General features: G+C 52.5%; 3 protein-coding genes across 10 annotated transcripts; all 3 read left to right on the top strand.

The window, feature by feature from the left end:
• The first annotated feature begins 1,236 nt into the window (after nt 1-1,236).
• Tusc2 (tumor suppressor 2, mitochondrial calcium regulator) lies at nt 1,237-5,667 on the top strand. The gene is made up of 3 exons (XM_020174395.2): nt 1,237-1,530; nt 2,589-2,709; nt 2,860-5,667. Exons 1-3 carry the CDS (start codon nt 1,385-1,387, stop codon nt 2,923-2,925), a joined length of 333 nt encoding a protein of 110 aa, XP_020029984.1. The 5' UTR covers nt 1,237-1,384; the 3' UTR covers nt 2,926-5,667.
• A 503-nt stretch (nt 5,668-6,170) lies between these two features.
• Nucleotides 6,171-11,895, top strand: Hyal2 (hyaluronidase 2). 2 transcript variants are annotated; one of them, XM_020174384.2, is made up of 4 exons: nt 6,171-6,329; nt 8,433-9,399; nt 10,183-10,272; nt 11,184-11,895. In XM_020174384.2, the coding sequence occupies exons 2-4, from the start codon at nt 8,479-8,481 to the stop codon at nt 11,592-11,594; spliced, it is 1,422 nt and encodes a 473-aa protein (XP_020029973.1). In that variant the 5' UTR covers nt 6,171-6,329; nt 8,433-8,478; the 3' UTR covers nt 11,595-11,895. The 2 variants fall into 2 exon arrangements, with proteins under 2 accessions (XP_020029973.1, XP_020029974.1); XM_020174385.2 differs by lacking the exon at nt 6,171-6,329 and adding an exon at nt 7,179-7,568.
• A 143-nt stretch (nt 11,896-12,038) lies between these two features.
• On the top strand, nt 12,039-19,702 carry Hyal1 (hyaluronidase 1). Of its 7 annotated transcripts, none has more exons than XM_074059266.1 (5): nt 14,643-16,665; nt 17,122-17,689; nt 17,888-18,036; nt 18,395-18,484; nt 18,643-19,702. In XM_074059266.1, the coding sequence occupies exons 1-5, from the start codon at nt 16,645-16,647 to the stop codon at nt 18,955-18,957; spliced, it is 1,143 nt and encodes a 380-aa protein (XP_073915367.1). In that variant the 5' UTR covers nt 14,643-16,644; the 3' UTR covers nt 18,958-19,702. The 7 variants fall into 7 exon arrangements, with proteins under 7 accessions (XP_073915364.1, XP_073915365.1, XP_073915367.1 ...); XM_074059265.1 differs by having other exon boundaries at nt 17,792-18,036; XM_074059263.1 differs by lacking the exon at nt 14,643-16,665 and adding an exon at nt 12,039-14,589 and having other exon boundaries at nt 17,364-18,036.
• The last annotated feature ends 36 nt before the right edge of the window (nt 19,703-19,738 follow it).

The raw sequence follows: 19,738 nt of genomic DNA, 5'->3' as shown, positions 1-19,738 counted from the left end.
GAACAGAAATTCAAGTAATATCAATACTTAAAGGGCAAGAGAAAGTGGAGAACCAAAGGACACAATAAAGCCTAAATGAGAACCTGGAAAAAGTTTTTTCCAGAAACCATAAAAGGAAATGGAAGATCATCTGCAAATATCAGTGTCTGACAGACATTAAGAAAACAGCCACCTACAAGCCAGACAGAGAGCCCTCAAGAACTTGACCAAGATGGTACCCTGATATTAGACTTCCCAGCCTCCAGAATTATGAAAAATAGCTATTTCTTACCCAGTCTAGGGTATGTTGTTAGCAGTTTCAGCTAAGATAATACCCAACAGGAGGGTGTACACAATGTGCATATATAGTAAAGAATTTAATCTTATTGGAGAAAAAAAAAAAAAAAAACAGGACTGGTGGAGTGTCTCAAGCAGTAGTGCACCTGCCTAGCAAGCATGAGGCCCTGAGTTCAAACCTCAGTACCACCAAAAAAGTGATGGGTAGATTCATAGGGCATCCTTTTCGAGGTTGCCATGGAACCAATTTGTTACCAAATATGCAGATGTACTCTATCACTCATCACTGGGGCTCAGGTCATGGCTGGGACAAGAATAAGCTGCAGCTAGAACTTGGGAAATCATTTCTCAACACACCTCTGAAAGAATCTGGCATAACTTCTATCACCAAATACCCATCTGCTGTGAACTAGACACAGTACTGCAGGCTATAGCTGTTACTGTTTTCAAAGCAAGTATGCCTTATGGTGAGTTTATAAAGAATACTGAATTTGAAGTTTTTCAGTTGTCAGTGTAGCTATAAGACATTTGGTTTAAGAAAAAAATTGTCTAGTTCCTTAGTTTTCCTTAGGCTTTTATTTCCCTACATGTGACAGTGATGGTCGCAGAAACACGGTCGTGGAAATAGAAGCCAGACAGGCAACCTACAGCCTGGCCTGCGTCTGGCCTAAAATGCTGGTTTGAGATGACGTAGTTTAGTAGGTCAGCTGGGCCTAAGCTCTAGGGTCAGAGACTTGGAAAGCCCTACGTGCCAGTCAGCCTAACGGAGCCAGAACACACTACACCGTTACCCTGGGAGGTTGCTTCCCCAGCTGACAAGAGCATGGCCTGCTGGGATCTGAGTTCCTGCAGCGCATGCTGGGAGATGCTCAGCCAGTGAGGGTGACCATTGGCTCTGTCCACAGACCGACGACTGCAGCAGCCAATCGGAGGGGGCAGCGTTCGGGGCATGCGGAAGCGGAAGTGAGGTTTCCGTGGAGACAGCCGAGCCTGCCAAAGGTGGCTGCGGCTGCACCTGCGAGCCGAGGCTGGGGCAGGTCATGGTGGCGCCCACTGCACTGTGAGAGCTGAGCGGCCGCGGGGTCCGCCATGCGCCGGCGGCCCTGACATGGGCGCCAGCGGCTCCAAAGCACGGGGCCTTTGGCCCTTCGCCTCGGCGGCGGGGGGCGGTGGCCCGGAGGCGGCGGGCGCCGAGCAAGCTTTGGTGCGGCCTCGATCCCGAGCCGTGCCCCCCTTCGTATTCACACGCCGCGGGTAAGGACATGGGTTCTCCCTGAGGGAAGACAGCCAGGCGGTGCCATGGGGAATGCTTGCCACCGAACCCCCCCTTACACCTGAGTCAGGAGGACTCCCTTTGGAGCCTCCATTAGAGCAAGGGGTGGGGAAAGCAAAGCAGTAGGCTCTTGAAGACCTGGCTGTACTGAAGGCCTCCCCAGGGAAGAGTGGGCCAGAGGCATGCATTCCCCAAGGTAAAGGTGAGACTGGGTCTGTATAAGACCCTAGGATTTTCCTTTCATCCCTTCTAATTCAGCGTGCAAGTCAAAGGCTGTTTACCCTCCCCCTTATTCTTAAGTGAATGACTTTCTGTTTAGGCTCCTTTCCTTCCCCACAGTAGTGGGGTTGGACCTCTGAGAGTAGGGGCTGAGTAAGCAAGGCTGGACCCCAGTGTTGAGAGTGAGACCAGGAAAAAAAGACCCTCACTTGTTTATGTTCTCCAGATCTGGAGTGCTGACCTAACCCCTCTTTTCACAAGAGCATCAGAATGACCTGTCCCTAGGGAGCTTCTGGACAAGCACTCCCTATTGTGGAGATTTAACTGTAAATACCAGAGGGACCCAAGAGAGCAATTTGGCTGCACCAGCCACTTGGAAAGGGCGAGAGAACAAAGCTTTTCTCTCTTTAAGCTCCTTGCTAGCTCAGACATTCACATCTCCAGTCTTTGGCACTTGGCCAACAGTGTCTTCTAGAGTGAGACTAACATGCCCAGGCCACCACCCTTCCCCATTCTGTAAGCCTGGATGAAGGGCCTTATACTGGAATGGCTGGTCTTATGAGACAAACCAGTGATGAGAACTGGTTTTGGTTTCTTGGACAGTGTACTCTGGTATGGCCTTTCTTCTTGGGCATATGATACTGTCCATTACTGCACTCCCCATTTCCTTCTAGTAGATCCCAGCCTCAAGCAAAAGATTCCCCAGGCATATTTATCCTCTCTTCTTCCCACCAAGATTGTTCCTTCTTACTAGAAGTTAGGCACACTTCCCTATGGTCTGTGGCATTTGCCATGACCAGCTTGTTCCCTTTCTACACAGCTCCATGTTCTATGATGAAGATGGGGATCTGGCTCATGAGTTCTATGAGGAGACAATCATCACCAAGAATGGACAGAAGCGCGCCAAGCTGAGACGGGTGCATAAGAATCTAATTCCTCAGGTGAGGGGCTGGGCAGTGGTCTTAGAGCCTGTCAAGTATGTGGAGGTAGACCCAGATGAGGTCTACTAGGGGAGGAGCTGGGAAGAACAGGAAGGCTTCCTGGAGTAGAGGTACTGAGCTGACCCTCACTAGCCTCTGTTTTCATGGCAGGGCATCGTGAAGCTGGATCCCCCCCGCATCCACGTGGATTTCCCTGTGATCCTCTATGAGATGTGAGCCTGTGGGGTGGCAGACACAAGCACCTTCTGCCCCAGCAAGAAACTCCCAGGCTCAAGGTGTGGCTTCTATTGAGGAGTCCAGGCTGGGGCCACAGCCCTGAATAAATTCCGCTGGCCCTGAACCTTCAGCTGTAAGCAGGGCGGTCCCTCGGTGTTAGTTGGGCAATGGTTTGTTTGTGGACAAGAGGTGGCTGGTGAAGGCTAATGACAAGAGTTACTGGCCCAACCTCCCTAGCCACCCCTGCAAGAAGCATAGCAGGGTATATGCCAGTCAGGAATGCCTGGTTCCTGGTTCTTTGCCTAGCCTGATTTCTTCCAAGCTTGCCTAGGGCCCAGCCCTGCTAGAAGCTACAGCACTTTACAAGCAAAGTCTGCCTTCTTCCAGCCCCTGGGCTGTGGGGGCTGAACACAAGTGGGAACTTCCTTTCCCTGACTTCCCTTACCCCCTAGTTGGAGCATTTCAGCCGTTTGCTACCTCGATTCCTCCTGTATTGGACAGAGGCTGGGGACAGCACCAGCCTGATTCTTCCTGCCAACTTGCCATTTGTTCCCACTCTGGAATGGACAGTTTGCAGGCTGTTAACAGGAATGGAGACTGGTGTGGGACTTCATCCAGGGCTGGGCTGATTCCCTCCTCACTGCAATTAGTTGTTGCCCTCTCCCCAGATGAGATGGTGCAGGCCAGGGTCAAGACAGGCTGTGGATGCCTGTGCCTATAGTGAGTTGCCTCAAGCCACCTATTCTGTCTAATCCCCTTTGCCTTCGCACCAGCCCCCTCTCCCCTAGCTTTTTTTTGTGTGTGGGGAGGGGGTACTATCCATTATCCTGTGGTAAGAAACAACATACTAGGGCTGGTACCAGTAGCTATGAGCAACCCAACCCCCTTCCCCCAAAAGTATCCTCACCCCTTCAGGATCAGTCAAGGGAAAGTACTGGACCCCCTTGGTAGGGACAGAAAGGAGGGAAAAACCATAAAAGGAATACTTAAAATGTGAAGGTTTGTAAATAGTCTAGTCTATGATGATGTTGGGACAGAATCTGATTTCTATATAGAGATTACTTTTTTTTTTTTTTTAATTCTTTATTGTGCAAGCTTTGTGCTTCTAGAGTGTGGTAAATGGCTTGGGGAGGTTGGCCCCCAGCATAGGAAGACAATTGTTATTTGTTCAGTTTCAATAAAATTATTTGTAGATCCTGCACATAAGAGTGGCATCTTCGGGATTTGTGAAACTCAGTGTCTAGACTACCTCCTGGGTTCAATAGGTAGGCCTAGGCAGACTGGCCAGCCCCCTTATCTTCAGCACCCACCAAGGGTAGTAAGGCTGAGCCCTGCCTGTCGCAATACCAGCCATGGCCAGTAGGTGGCTGTGTGTTCACACAGACCTCACCACAGGCCCTCTCAGGATTGGGGGGTGCAGGGGAAGGGGGACTTACTTTTCTGTTGTGATCAGTGTGGTGGAGACCCCTGGAATCAGAAGGCCTTGGGATACTTCACTAGGGACTTGCCCCAACTGCCTGACCTAAGGTGAGAGTGTGACCCCCCAAATAGTTCTGGAATACTTCTGGTCAAGGTCCTGAGCTCCATGGACCTCAAAAGCTCAGCCTTCGATGAGTAACAACCAGACAGGTGCCACCACACTCTTTGCCTAATACCAGGCTTTGCAGCCTAAACTCACCTGACTTTTCCCAGGCTGCTATTTAGGAGAGTGAGCTCGAGCAGGCAAGACCCTTTGTTCTCTGCCACCTGTGGACATTCTGCCTGCACTTCTCACGGCCTGCTATGAGGCACATTGTCTGCTAGATGGCACATTGTCTGCTAGACCTAGCTTCTTTGGCCATCAGCTCAACTTCCAGGTAGGGAGGATGGAAATAAAGAGACCCAGGCTTGTGGGTCTGGACAGATGTCTTGCCAGTCTTTCAGAGGCTTGGACTTGTCAAGTCTGGAGCAAGATCACCCTGTTTAGCTTGGCCTTGCACTTCTCTGGGCTGCCTTCCCATCCCCCATAATGTGCCTAAGGCCTTAATATCTTCTACTGACTCCCAACTGGCTGTTCAGGGACCAGGGCTTTCCCATACCAGATAGCATCCTATCTCCTACCACCACTGTCCTGCCTGGGGGAACTCCCTGTGCTGAGCCTGCCCAGCTGACCCCAAAGCTGGAAACAATGGGAGTCAGGGCAGTACTTCCCCCACTCCCTCCCGCTGGGCTGTGCTCACTTCCTTCCTGCTGGCTGCCTGAGGAAGTGTCCCTACTCTGGGATAATCTGGCCTAGCCTTTGTTTTCCCAGGGGACTCCACCCTTGGTGCTTCCTAGGCCTCAGTCCTTTGCGAGAACAACACAGTGTTAGGCTACTGCATCCCTACCATGTCCTGGACTCCTGGATCCTGAGGGCCACACTCCAGGGCATGCACCCACCTAACCCTAGTCCCCCGTACAAGCCTTCTATTAGGAAAGGGGCCCCTGGGCATTGGGGAGGGGAGCCAGTGGGGTGCTGAGTGAGGAGCAAGCTCAGGGTGATTTGAGGGTAAGCAGGTTTGTCCGCACATCTGGAAAGGGCTGTGGGAACCTTGTCATAGCCCTGTGTGGAGCAAGCCACATTAAAAGCTTTTCCTCTCACAGAACACACCCATGTTGATGGAGCCCCTTACTCTGTGCAGCAGACTCAGTGAAATTCACCATGGACCATCCTCCAGCAGGAGAGTACCCTACAGACCCTCCCAGCCCATACCCCACCCCCAACCTACACAGTCACACACATCAACACATTGTCCTCTTGGTCACACTTGGGACTCTTCCACTCAGTAGAAAAAAAACTGACTCAGCTCCTGGAAGTCCCTCCAACCCACACCCCCTCACCAGAGCTAGTTCCCTTCTTTGACACCTGTTTTGGAAGACAATCAGCTGATCACCCCTGCAAGTAATTTGACTCCCGCAAAGACCCCTACTTGGGTCCCCCTCACACCATACTGGATTTGATGATCCCCACCCCCAAGGGAAGGGGGGGGTTCCCCAGTGTTAAGGAAATTATAGGGATGGAAGAGACTTAGCACCTGACCCTGCGCTCATAGCCTTCCTATCACCTGGGACAGCTGGTGGGGCCCGATCTACTCGGGAAGGGTGGAAACGGCTGTTAGCCAGCAGGGCATGTCGGAGGGAAACCAGGTCAAGTCGCTCTCCTCCCCCCGTGCCTGTTCCTGGCCCTTTCCTCTCAGAGGGGCAGCAGGAAGTGAGAAGAAAGGCTGGGATGGGAGGCGGGAGCCGGTGGGAGGGAATGGGGTTTATCAAGTCCCCGGCGGACTGCCCAGCGGGCAGCAGCTGGTGCAAGTAGCCTAGCTGGAGAGGCTCACCTCAAGAAGAAGGGAAGCCGCGGACATACTGGGCCGATACAGACTTCCACACAGGTGAGCACAGCGCAGACCAAAGACTGGTCTGCGCCACCGTAGATGCTCTCGCTTCGGCGCTCCCTCTAGCAGGCGAGCGGTCCGGGAAGGGGCTGGCGGCTTAGGCTGGCGGCTTAGTCGTTGGCCCTTTGGGGAGCTGGGTCCCACACTAGGGAGCAAATCTACACACACACACACACACACACACACACGCGCTTCGCCGCTGTTTGGCCACGCTGTTTGGCCAGAAACTTCTGCAAGACTGGCATCCTCCTTGGAATTAGGAGCGATTCCCCAGACTCCCCCCACCCCCACCCCCAGAAACTGGGCAGGAGAGGAGCTGAGGGATTGGCCTGCCCCTCATGCGGGGCGGGGGGTGGGGGCGAAGGGACTCCCTACCTCCTTCTCCCCTCTTTCCCCCCCCGCTCCCCCCCCCCGCTCCCCGCCTCACTGAGCTTCCCTGTCCCCAGCCCCGCCCGCCACGCAGCGACCCACCGCCTAGGTTGCCAGACCAACCACTGCCTCGGCTTGGCCAGGGGAGGGCTTCTAGGCGGTGCTTGGCCCCTTCCCGTAGACCGGCAAGGGGGCGGGGCTTCCCTTCAGACCACAGATGAACCCAAGGGATACTGGATTCTTAGGAAGCCAGGCATTACTGTCCCAAGAGGCCCTGGACCCATTCAGATCAGAGTCCCTTTTTTTCCACATAAAGGGCCTAGTGGTAAAAGCTACATTCAGGGATGCAGATTTAGATTCGCAGCTGCCCCCAGCCAAGGCCTCGGGGTGCCACAGCACCTCCTTATGGCCAGAAGAAAGCCACCTCCTTTTTTCCAAACCCCGCCCTGTCCCTTTAAGAGGCTGACTGCACCGAGAAACGGGGAGGATTATACCACCGGCGACAGACTGTGGGGGTAAAATCTCAGGCTGATTGGCTCTTGAGGCTGAGACGACAGCAGAAATCCCCGTTAGAACGAGCCTTGGGTCTCGGTTAGGTGACACGTCCCTCTGCAGAGGAATCAGAGGATCTCAAACCCGAAACGCGGTACTGGCAGCGAGAAAGGTGGACATACCCTCCCGCCTGGGCCGCAAATCCTGCTCCCTGCCCACCTCTGCGGCTGGATTCTTAAAGGGCCCGTGGGCCTGGGGCGGAGCCAGCAGAAGTGCCTATCCCTGGCGGTGCCTGGGCGAAGGGCTGGAGCGAGCTAGGCTGGGGCTAAGGATGGCGGCGGCCCTGGCGCGGGTCCCTCTGGCGTGCTGTGTGAGGTGAGGGAAGGCAGTGCAAGCGTGGCGGCTCACTTCCCCGAGGCTGGACTCTGAACTCTGGGAGCGCCCCAGAGAGGAGGCCCAGGAACCCCACTCTCCACCCGGCGGGGCTCTGGCTCCACGTGCGGGTCGGGGGCGGGGTCCTGCACAAAGGCCAAGGCACTGTGCTCTCCACCCGAGACCCGCCGGGGGGGTGGGGGGTGGGGGGTGGAGGTGGGGGGGTCGGGCGCGCGCGCGCACATTCTCAGTGGCTGTGGAGGGAAGGGCAGGTCGGCCTGCGCCGCTGTGGGAGGTCCGCTGCCCCTTTGTCCCTGCGAGGCCTCCTCCAGGCCTGGGAGAGTGTCTGTGCACGATAAGTCCTGACAGCTTCTCTTCCCTTTGGAGGGTGTTGCACAGACACCAACACTGCAGCTATCTTCCTCCCAGCTTCGCGGCTTCTGTATGACTTGTGCCCTGCCTTACCCAACTTCTGTTGTTTCTCTAGAATCAAGGGTTCTTCACGGGATACAGTGTAGGGCTCGGGGTTCCAAGATTTGTGAAACCGTGTACTGGATGGTAGCAGGCACCTGTGTGGCTCTGGCAGCAGGTCCATAGCCTAATTCATCTGATTCTCAGAAGAGTCTCAGACCTAACAGATTCTTGCTACCTGCTCCAGAAAGGAGTCCTGTGTTTCTGGTAGTGAGTCTGTAGGGTGTCTTGCCTACCCTTCTTCAGTGGCCTGTGGTCTCCCAAACCTATTACAGTGGTCTGAACAACTGGGCACACACTGACCCACACAACATGGCTTCTGGAACATAGATGGGCTTAAGGTAGACACCTTCATAATTCTCTACACTGACTTGTTCTCTCCTACCCTTCCTTCAGTTCCTGAGCTGGTGCTTGGCAGGTGACACTTCCTGCAGCACCCAGCATGCGGGCAGGCTTGGGCCCCACCATCACATTGGCCCTGGTGCTGGCGGTGGCATGGGCCATGGAGCTCAAGCCCACAGCACCACCCATCTTCACAGGCCGGCCATTTGTGGTAGCATGGGATGTGCCCACGCAGGATTGCGCCCCACGCCACAAGGTACCACTGGACCTGAGGGCCTTCGATGTGGAGGCCTCACCTAATGAGGGTTTTGTGAACCAGAATATCACCATATTCTACTATGACCGTCTGAGCCTGTATCCACACTTTGATTCAGCTGGGGTGTCTGTTCATGGTGGTGTGCCACAGAACGGCAGCCTCTGGGCACACCTGCAGATGCTGAAGAAACCTGTGGAGCACTACATTCGCACCCAGGAGCCTGCAGGGCTGGCAGTCATTGACTGGGAGGATTGGCGGCCTGTGTGGGTGCGTAACTGGCAGGACAAGGATGTATACCGCCAGTCATCACGTCAGCTGGTGGCCAGTCGTCACCCTGACTGGCCATCAGACCGAATAGTCAAACAGGCTCAATATGAGTTTGAGTTCGCTGCGCGGCAGTTCATGCTGGAGACACTACGCTATGTAAAGGCAGTCAGACCTCGGCACCTCTGGGGCTTCTACCTCTTTCCTGACTGCTACAACCATGATTATGTACAGAACTGGGAGACCTACACAGGCCGCTGCCCTGATGTCGAGGTGGCCCGCAACGACCAGCTGGCCTGGCTGTGGGCTGAGAGTACAGCCCTCTTTCCCTCTGTCTACCTGGATGAGACACTGGCTTCCTCTGTCCAAGGCCGCAACTTTGTCAGCTTCCGTGTTCAGGAGGCCCTTCGTGTGGCTCACACCCATCATGCCAACCATGCACTCCCAGTGTATGTCTTCACACGGCCCACCTACACCCGCAAGCTCACAGGGCTTAGTGAGGTATGTGCCCTTCTCCTGGGCCTTGTTTTTCTCCTTCCAGAAACCACCATGCGTTTGGGTACTTGGGCCTGAAACCCTCGTAGTAGTCAGTAGTTTTCTGACTGCTCCACATCTAGGCAAATTTTTCTCTTGCTAATCTTGTGAAAGGGTAACGTCATTACCCCCATTTTGTGGCTAGATTTGAGGCAGAGAGATGCTAAGAAGTTTATCCAAGGCCTCCAGCAAGCCCTGGACAGCATAGTTACTTGGACTCAGGAATCCTGATTTTGGAATCCATGCTAGGCTCCATGTAGGCTCAGGTGTGCCCTTGGCTTAGAGATGGAGGCCCAAAGTAAAATGTTTACGAGAGGGCTGGGCATGGGACTCATGGCTATAATCCCAGCTACTTAGGAAGTAGAGATTGGGAGGATCACATTCAAAGCCAGATCAAGGCAAAAAGTTAGTGAGACCTCCACCTCAACAAATAAGCCAGATGTGGTGCGTGCCCATAATCCCAGCTACATGGGCGGCCATAGATAGGTTTGTGGTCTGAGGCTGTCCACAGACAAAACACATGAGACTACCTGCTGAGGGGGCCTAGTAAGCAGGAGTCCTCGAGTTCAAACCTTAATACTGAAAAAAAAGAAAGAAAGAAAGGAAAAAGCCAAACAGCCTCTGCCTGGAGGCACATTGGGGAAGGCTGCACTGGGAGGTGAGCAGGTCAGAACAGGCCTGTCCAACTACCCTCTCCTTTCTCACCCTTTGCTGTCAGTCTTCCCCGGTGACTGTTCCCTTCCCACACAGATGGACCTCATCTCTACCATTGGTGAGAGTGCAGCCCTGGGTGCCGCTGGTGTCATCCTCTGGGGTGATTCAGTGTACACCTCAAGTATGGTAAGTGAGACCCAGCCAGCCTACTGAAATTGAGTCTATAAGGATAGTAGAGAATTAAGACTTTTCCTCCCAAGTTCACTAAGGAGTACAAACCTAGTCTGGTTCCCTTTTCTGTCTCCCATCCCAGGGTTTGTCCCTGGTCCTAGGAGAGAAAGAACGCACCCCTGCCCTGCTCCCAGGAAAGAGGAAGTGCTGTCTTTAACAGCTAAAGTTCCACCCTTCCTTGCCTGCCCAGCTGGGCTCCAGTCTCTGTCCCCCACCCCCTTCTCAGGAGCAACAGGAAATCTGAGGCTTAGGAATACCTTTGTGTGTGTGTGTGTGTGTGTGTGTGTGTGTGTGTACACAAATATGTGTGTTGTTTAAAAAAAAAAAAAAGTACTGTTCTAAGAAGTCATGACGGCTCATACCTGTAATTCAAGCTACTTGGGAGGCAGAGATCAGGAGGATTGTGGTACTAGGTAAGCACAGACAAAAAGTTCAAAAGATCCCATCTCAACCAATAAAAAGCTGGGTGTGGTGGTATGTGCCTGTTATACCAGATAGGCTGGAAATGTAAATAGGAAGATCATGGTCCCAGCTTGGGCATAGGTGTGAGACTCTATTTGAAAAATAACTAAAGCAAACAGGTCTGCGGGGGTGGCTCAAGTGGTAGAGCACCTGCCTAGCAAGCCCAAGGCCCTGAGTTCAAACTTCAGTACCACCCAAAAAAAGGTACTGTTGAACTAGGAATACGGCTCAGTATAGAGCATTTGCATAGGACACACAGGCTCTGGATTCAAAACACAGCACCACAGGGGAGGAAAAAAAGGGTATTGTCCCCACAATGTGAACAAAGTTTCTGTCTGGGTCCCTGTGAACTCAGGCAGCTGAGCCTCACCTGTTATTCCTGGCCTCTACCCCCCTTCCCCCAGGAGACCTGCCAGTACCTCAAGAATTACCTGACACAGAAGCTGGTCCCCTATGTAGTCAACGTGTCCTGGGCCACCCAGTATTGCAGTTGGACCCAGTGCCAAGGCCATGGGCGCTGTGTGCGCCGCATCCCCAGCTCCAGTACCTTTCTGCATCTCAGTACCAGCAGCTTCCGCCTGGTGCCTGGCCAAACACCTGATGAACCCCACCTGCGGCCAGAGGGGGAGCTCAGCCGGGCCGACCTCAACTACCTACAGACACATTTTCGCTGCCAGTGCTACTTAGGCTGGGGTGGCGAGCAGTGCCAGTGGGACCGTAGGCGGGCAGCTGGAGGTACCAGTGGGGCCTGGACTGGGTCCCACCTCACCAGCCTGCTGGCTCTGGCAGCTGTGGCCCTCACCTGGACCGTGTAAGTGTCTTCCACCTGGCTACTAAGCCAGCGGGCCTCTGCCACAGGGCTCTCCTGGGCTGTAGGAGCCTGAGGGGATAGACAAATGAGTCTGGAGGGGGCAGAGCCCCCAGGATGCCCAGTAGGGCATCCATACCAGCTATCAGCCCCCTGTTCTAAGGGGGAGGGTAAGTCCCTGGAAAGGCTCCTTCTGAAGCTACAACTGGGCTGGGGAGGGCCCAGCCTGCTCCCTTGCCTCTGGATAGTTTATTATTATTATTTTGAGGTCTTTTTTGTAAACTAAATATAAAACAATTGCTTCTGTGCTTGGTCTTTCTCTTTCTGGGTCAGGGCATTGAGAGAGATTCCAGAGTCACCCACAGGTTGAGCTCAGTTCTCTGTGAAAACCTCTGCTGGGTAAAACATATTTGTAAGGACTTGGAGGACTAGAACTGCCCACTCTGGCTATTGTGCTGGAGCAGGGGTCACTGGGAGTGAAGGGACCCATATGCTACCCCAACACCAAAGTCCTCGTCTCCATATTGATTGAAATGGAGTTAGGCCCTGACATTGTAAGAGATGGAGCTCACTGAGCTTCCAGCACTGCCCTTGCAGTACTGGGACTGTACCAGCCTCTTTGCCTTGCCCACCCAGAGAGAAAAGAGAAGTAAATGTTTGGTCTTCCCTGCTGTTCCCACAGGCAAGAGCTGTGGGCTTCTGCTCCCCACCTGGGTCAAAGCCATTCCTTGGGTCTGGTAGGGAGGAAGGTGGGCAGAGGATTAGGATGTCAGTCCCTGTCACTCTATTGAGGTGAATAACAGGGCTTGAGGGGAGCATCCTGAGCTGAGAATAGGGACATCCTCAAAGGTCAGCTCTAGGGCTGGGGGTATAGCTCAGAAGTAGAATATTTGCCTAGCATTTGTGAGGCCCTGGGTTCTATCTCCAGCACCACATGCACACACACACAAAGCTCTGTCCTGGCCATGAGACAACATTACTAGTCTTGACTCCCAGAGGAGAGAAGAAGCAGCCAGCATAATCAGAGCAACTCTGAGCTGCTTCACTACCCCTCCCTCTGATGGGAGTTACCACCATTCCTCCCATTAGCCATCAGACCCCTGGGGTACCCCTCTCAGTGTCAGTGATGGCTCTGGAGAGACAGACTCAAGAAACAACCGAAGGACTATGGTGCTTTTCAGTGGTAGAATGTGTGTTTAGTTTGCACAAGGCCCTGGGTTCAGTCCTCAGTACCAAAAAAAGAAAAAGAACTAAGTAAGTAGCTGGGTGCTAGTGGCACATGCCTATAATTCTAGCAGTTAGGGTGGCAAAGATCAGGAGAATTGCGGTTTGAAGCCAACCCGGGCAAATAGTTTAAAAAAAAAAAAAAAACACTGCAAAATGGAGTTGGTAGAGTTGCTCAAGTGGTAAGAGTGCCTTCCTAGCAAGTGTGAGCCCTTGAGTTCAAACCCCAGTACCACCAACTCAGCAGGGGTTGAAGTATCTTTCATGATTGCTTTCCACATTGGTATTTGGGGAGGGGGGTTTTTTGGTTTTTTGTGGTACTGTGGGTTGAACTTAAGGCCTTGCCCATGCTTGGCAAGCATTCTATTTCTGAACTACATTGCCAGCCACATTGAAATTTGAAAGGGGATGGACAGTTCAATGCTAGGGACCAACGCACGGACACAGGCTGAAGGAAGTTGGAACACAGCTGTAATGAGAAGTTCAGGGCTGGGTTGTAGCTTTGGATCAACTCCAGACTGAGGTAAGAGGCAGCCTAGAGCTGACTTCCCCTGATGGCAATAACTGTCACCTGATCAGTAAGCACACGAAGCACACATCTGGGCTGAGCTGTGTGCTAGGGATGCATCTGTGAGCCACACCAACAAAAAGCCCTGTGCTGGTGAAGATGGCAGAGTAGAGGGAGGTGTGCACTAGATGCCAAGACCACAGGAGATGCCAGGCAGTGAGTATCAACAAAAGCAAGTGGACTAGGGAGGTGGTGTGGTTAGGGCTGTATGTGGATGAGAGAGATGTTGTGACTAGTAAAGTTGGAGGAACAAGCCTGGCCAAATTGTTGTCAACTCAGATTGTCAAAGAGATTCCTCCCTCATCCCTCTGGCTAATGATGACAGAGAATAGAATGGGTGTCTGCACCAGGAGGGTGATAAAAATTCACACAGTGAAGGAGGAGGTGAACACAGAAGAGAGGTCCCAAATGCTCATGGCTGTGGTGGGGAGAGGCCAGGCTGGAAAAAAGATTCAGGTGTTCATCAATAAGACCATGAGATGGAGCTCAGCAGAGAGAGGGCAAGGGAGGAAATGTGACCTGTCTCCCTCACACCTGTGACTTCCCCTACCTGTGACCTCCCTCTCACAAACAGGACCCCACAACTGTTAGCCACCCACTCTTACCTATACACATCAGACCTACATAGCTGTGGTATTTCCCTGCTAGCTACGACCCCACATACTTGTCAGCCCCTATGATCAGAGTTGAGCCCCACACGTATGACATCCCACACTTACCTTCCCCACACATTTGTGTCTTCCTCACACCTGTACACAGTTGTGACCTGTACCCATCCATCTGTTACCCCTCATATAAACCCATGTCCACCTCACTTCGTTTCCCCAGAAGGACCTGGGCAAAATGTAATCCAAGGACAGCCAAACAGTCCTGGGTGATAGTGGGGAGGAGGGAGGGCAGTGAGGTAGATTAAAGGCCTGAGGTATGCACAGCCAGAAAGAGCAAGCAGGGCTGGACTATCAAGCTGGATGGACCTCAGACATGCTTGCACACATACACACCCCTTGTACCAATCCAACTGGATCAGTCCAGCAGGAACAGGCCTGTGGGTAGAACCTGGGGTAGGAATCAGCTTCAGGCACCCTCAGCTTCTTCCTCCTATTCCACCATTAGATCTGGTACAGCTTCTTACTTGGACTAAGGCAATGCTGGCCTGCTGCTTGCCTGGATTGTGCCAACTGCAGCACTTCATTTCTGGAGGCACCAAGAGGTAATGGGGAGCTCCAAGGAGAGAGACTGGGACTGCCTTGATCTTTTCTTGTCCTCTCAGACCTTAAGAGTTGTGTCAGGCTCTCTGGGCCTACACAGTCATCACTGAGACCCTCTTACTGAACAGGATCAACAGCTACCACTTCTGTGGCTTGATCTTGTGTATATATTTTGGCACAGTCCCCCTGCACCTTCAGCCCTTCTTTCTCTCAGCTCTTCCAGCTTCTCCAACCCAGTCAGCCTGAAGGATCAAGCCCAGATGGTAGCCCTACTGTGAGTGTCATTGCACCTGTGGCCACCAGGCTAGGGGTTTAGTGGCTTAGGCTCACAGCTGCAGGCCCAGGCAACACTTTCACCCTGGACAGAGCTTGATCCCTCCACACACATCCCAGGCAGGTAAACCTGGGCCTGAGCACCTAGCAGATCTATAATCACCTTCTGAATCAGCACACAAGTGAAACCATAAATATATGAGCAAATATGTGCTCACTGATAGACCTCGCTCATCCCTGTGCTCATACAAACATGGGGATTCATGATCACAGGACAGCAAGGTCTCACATACACATCCTGTCCCAGGCACTGTGCCCCATACTCACATACACAAGTTTCTGGAATTAGTGCAGCACCCCAGGTAGTCACCATCTGGAGCTTCACAAAGATACAATGACTGACCCAGAACATACACAAAGGGTGATGACAGCCCCAAGTTCATGAACACAATGCCTTTCAGAACTAGGACCTAGAGGCAGGGATGACTTACTCACTATGCATAGTAAACATACACAGTAAACATAGGCAGAGCTTAGGGCCACAATACTTCTAGGAACCCACAATAATTTTAATTTTAATTTTCTATTTTTTTTATTTTTTGGGTTTTTTGAGACAGGATCTCATTATGCAGCACAGGGTGGCCTCAAACTGACAATTCTTCTGCCTCGATTTAATTTTTTTAATTGAAAGAAAAGCATAAATGTATTGATAATGAATATATAATAGTGAGTCCAGTCTGGATTATTTTCATCTTTATACCAACACAGTTGTAAAATACATTTTGGTTTTGTTTTGCTGTGCTGTCATCAAACCCAGGACTTTGTGTATGCTAGTAAGGGTAAGTGCTCTATTGCTGAGCCACATCCTACCCTATAAAATATATTTTAAAATATTGTTTTAAGGGGCTGAGGATGTAGCTCAGTGATAGAGTGCTTGCTTAGCAAGCCTGAGGTTTTGGCCTCCATCCCTAACACTTCAAAAAATATATATATATAGTTTTACGGAGGAAGGAGTCCACCCTTGGCGCCTAGAGCCTGCCAATGTCATCATGCAGCAGTGTGGAGAAAGTATGTTGCAGGGAGTTTCTAGCTGACATACGGGACACTGAGGCAGTTTAGCAGGAAGTAACATTTTATTGTGCCAGCACAGACCCAGCAGACTCCTGTCCAAAGGCTGAGCCCCGAGAACAAAGGGGTCTCACCTTATGCACCCTTGCAAGCAGGTTACTGAGGAAATAAAATTAAAAAACAAGGTTTAACCCATATATGGTTACATGCAACTCTATAAGCTACTTCACCCTAGTGCTAAGTGCCCTTCTAGCCCTAGCTCTATGTGACCTTCTTCACCTTTGAATCTTTAGGTTTTACCTCTCTGCTATGCCACCCCTTCCCCCTTGCTACTTTATCAGAACTCAGGCCTGTCTGTTTTCTTTTGATCCTCTTCCCTGCTACAACTATACTTTCTGAGCATATAATCCTCAGGGACCCAGAGTCCAGGACCTCAGAAGGCCTGCCCAAGCTACATCTGCCACTACCCACTCCCTCCAGCCCTAGTACAGCCACAAAGCTTAGCCCCAGGCTGTCAGAGTGGGAGGGGCCACTACTGGCCCTGCCCCAGTCCCACCCCCACCAAGGTCCCACCCCTGGACTGGGTGGTGTGACCACCTACAAAAGCTCAGAATTTCCAGTAGCAGCTTCTTCCTCCCGGAGCTTCTGGCACAGCTGGGACAGAATTTGGTCAGGCCCTGCCTAGACTCCCACCCCAGAGTCAGGAAGTTTGGAGGATGAAGCCCTTCAGCCCTAAGGTCAGCAGGGACAAGCGGGGAAGCTGGCGGGTGTCCCAGAGGGCAGGACGATTCTTGGTCACTGTGCATCCTTTCTCTAGTGGCTGCCAGGATCTGTGGAGGGAGAGACAAGAAAGGGCCTCTCTCATCCAACAAATCAGAGCTGGGCCCTCAACCCCTCTTCCCAGAACAGATATTATAATCTCACTGGCCCTTTGGGGAAGCTTAGGCCAGGGCAAAGCTTATGGGAGGCAAATGGCAGAGGCCTGGCTACAGAGGTGACTCTGATGTGTCCTTCAAAGGCAGTACTCCCCTCCCTGACTCTCTTCTGCCCTCTGACCTCCCTGAAGCCTCTGAGTCAATGTTTAACTAAAATTAGAGCAGGGATGGGTTTATGATCAAGGGGCTCAGCCCACCTGACATGAACTGGGGTTAGAAAATTTGAGGCCTGCTCTCAGCTCTGCCTCCCCTGGCCAGGTTTCCCCAGACTCACCCCACACCACGACAGTCCATCTGCTTCGCATCTGTACTCTCTTCCTGACCTTAATTGACATGGTCCAAGGCTCCATGTTAACCGACCGACCCTTCATCACCGTCTGGAACGCAAACACCAAGTGGTGCCTAGAGAGGCACGGTGTGGATGTGGATGTCAGTGTCTTTGATGTGGTAACCAACCAAGGGCAGACCTTCCGTGGTCCTAACATGACTATTTTCTACAGCTGGCAGCTGGGCACCTACCCCTACTATACAACCAGTGGGGAGCCCATATTTGGTGGCCTGCCCCAGAATGCCAGCCTGGATACCCATCTGGCTCACACATTCCAGGACATCCAGGATGCCATGCCTGCACCTGACTTCTCAGGGCTGGCAGTCATTGACTGGGAAGCATGGCGTCCACGCTGGGCCTTCAACTGGGACACCAAGGACATTTACCGACAGCGCTCACGGGCACTAGTACGGGCACAACACCCTGACTGGCCAGAAATTTGGGTGGAGGCAGTAGCCCAGAACCAGTTCCAAGAGGCTGCACAGGCCTGGATGGCAGGTACCCTCCAGCTGGGACAGGCACTACGTCCTCGTGGCCTCTGGGGTTTCTATGGCTTTCCCAATTGCTACAACTATGACTTTCAAAGTCCCAACTACACAGGCCAGTGCTCACAAGACATCCGTGCCCAGAATGACCAGCTGGGGTGGCTGTGGAACCAGAGCCGTGCCCTTTATCCCAGTATCTACCTGCCTGCAGAACTGGTGGGCACAGGGAAGGCACAGATGTTTGTGGAGCACCGTGTGGGTGAGGCGTTCCGTGTAGCTGCTGCTGCCAGGGACCCCAATCTGCCTGTGCTGCCCTATGTCCAGATCTTCTATGACATGACAAACCATCTTCTGCCCCTGGTGAGTCTTCTGTGACCCTGCACACCTTGGTAGCCTGCCTTGGCAGGTATTAGATCCAACCACTGATGCCACACAGCTTGGCACATTTATGTCCACTCATTCTCATGTTCATTAAGCATTGATTTTGTGCTAAATTCAGTGCTAAACTCAGGCAATTCAGCATGTATTGGAAAGATTTAGTCCTTGTCTGCATGACACTTACAGGCTAGAGTGGGACAGGCTTGCCTCTGGCCACCAGGGCTAAAAGCAGCCTTGGGTAGGGCTTACAAATTATTTGTCCTATCAAGTGGTGTCACAGCCTTCTGCACAGGGAGCAAGTGACAGAGATCCACACAGAGCTATGCCATCTTTTTCCCAGGACGAGCTGGAGCACAGCCTGGGGGAGAGTGCAGCCCAGGGGGCAGCAGGAGTGGTGCTCTGGGTGAGCTGGGAAAACACCAAGACTAAGGTGAGCTCAGATTTGAAAGGGGTGGGGGGCATCAAGCTGAATGGGGAGACCCTGGCCCTCCCCTCCTTCTCTTGAAGTCCTGGCTAGTAGGTGAGTACCTGCATGCCTATGGGTCTGTGCATGACTATGATGTCCCCGACTCTCCCCCTCCCATCCAGGAATCATGCCAGGCCATTAAGGACTATATGGATACCACACTGGGGCCCTTCATCCTGAATGTGACCAGCGGGGCTCTTCTCTGCAGTCAAGCCCTGTGCTCTGGCCATGGCCGATGTGCTCGCCGCCCAGGGCACCCCAAAGCCCTGCTCTTCCTCAGCCCTGCCCGTTTCTCCATCCAGCTCACTCCTGGTGGCAAACCCTTGACCCTGAAGGGTGCCGTCTCACTTGAGGATCTGGCACAGATGGCTGTGAAGTTCAAATGTCGCTGCTACCATGGCTGGCGTGGAACATGGTGTGAACAGCAGGGCATGTGATGACTGGCCTCACCAGATTGCACATATTGAACACCTAGTGCACTTTGGGCCTGGCTACAGCTTCCTCAAATACAGGCAGTCATGCAAATCATGGTCACAGTCAGTACATTCAGTGATTGTCATGGGCATATGATCTGAGCACACACAGATTCACAGACTCCATTTTCATATGGCAAGGTCATAGACAATTCCTCCAGAGACACTAAGCCAGCCTTTCCAGCAGTCACAAACGCTGATATTCATGGGGTGCCTGCTCTGTGCTAACCTGTGCTAAGCATGTCCAGTGGGCTCATTCAGTCTTCACAGTGAGGCGATGAGAAAATTGAGGAACTCATACGGAAGGAGCTTAACTTTCTATCCAAGATAACACAGCAGGAAAAGAGGGCTGAAATTCAAACCCAAACTCTAAGATGGGTGGGGTGGCTCATGCCACTAGCTACTTGGGAGGCTGAGATGGGGAGGATCACTGTTTGAGACCAGCCTGGGCAAACAGTTCATGCCCCCATTTCTAAAATAATCAGAGCAAAAATGTACTGGGGGTGTGGCTCAGGGATAGAGTGCCTGCTTTGCAGGTGCAAAGCCCTGAGTTCAAACCCCACTCCCACCAAAAGAAAAAAACAAAAAAAACCCAAAAACACCACCAACAAAAAAACAAGTTGTCTAGTACCAGAGATAGCACTTGAGCGCCTACTCTCTGACAGGCACCGGCACCGCCCAACGCAGCAAATAAAACACTCATGGCTTACTTAGAGAGCTGTTTATTGAGCGCCTAAAGTGGGCA

Source organism: Castor canadensis, chromosome 17 (genome assembly GCF_047511655.1).
Source record: "Castor canadensis chromosome 17, mCasCan1.hap1v2, whole genome shotgun sequence".
Classification (NCBI taxonomy): Eukaryota; Metazoa; Chordata; class Mammalia; order Rodentia; family Castoridae; genus Castor; species Castor canadensis.
Note: the sequence above shows the minus strand (reverse complement) of the source record. Positions and strands in the feature narration are given on the sequence as shown.

Excerpts from the sequence above, each read along its gene's own strand:
- Tusc2 (XM_020174395.2), top strand. The coding sequence starts at position 1,385 with ATGGGCGCCAGCGGCTCCAAAGCACGGGGCCTTTGGCCCTTCGCCTCG. Across the intron at positions 1,531-2,588 it reads TTCGTATTCACACGCCGCGG|CTCCATGTTCTATGATGAAG; the intron begins GTAAGGACATGG and ends CTTTCTACACAG. Across the intron at positions 2,710-2,859 it reads ATAAGAATCTAATTCCTCAG|GGCATCGTGAAGCTGGATCC; the intron begins GTGAGGGGCTGG and ends TTTTCATGGCAG.
- Hyal1 (XM_074059262.1), top strand. The coding sequence starts at position 16,645 with ATGAAGCCCTTCAGCCCTAAG. Across the intron at positions 18,037-18,394 it reads CAAACCATCTTCTGCCCCTG|GACGAGCTGGAGCACAGCCT; the intron begins GTGAGTCTTCTG and ends TCTTTTTCCCAG. Across the intron at positions 18,485-18,642 it reads GGGAAAACACCAAGACTAAG|GAATCATGCCAGGCCATTAA; the intron begins GTGAGCTCAGAT and ends CCTCCCATCCAG.
- Hyal2 (XM_020174384.2), top strand. The coding sequence starts at position 8,479 with ATGCGGGCAGGCTTGGGCCCCACCATCACATTGGCCCTGGTGCTGGCG. Across the intron at positions 9,400-10,182 it reads AGCTCACAGGGCTTAGTGAG|ATGGACCTCATCTCTACCAT; the intron begins GTATGTGCCCTT and ends CTTCCCACACAG. Across the intron at positions 10,273-11,183 it reads CAGTGTACACCTCAAGTATG|GAGACCTGCCAGTACCTCAA; the intron begins GTAAGTGAGACC and ends CCCTTCCCCCAG.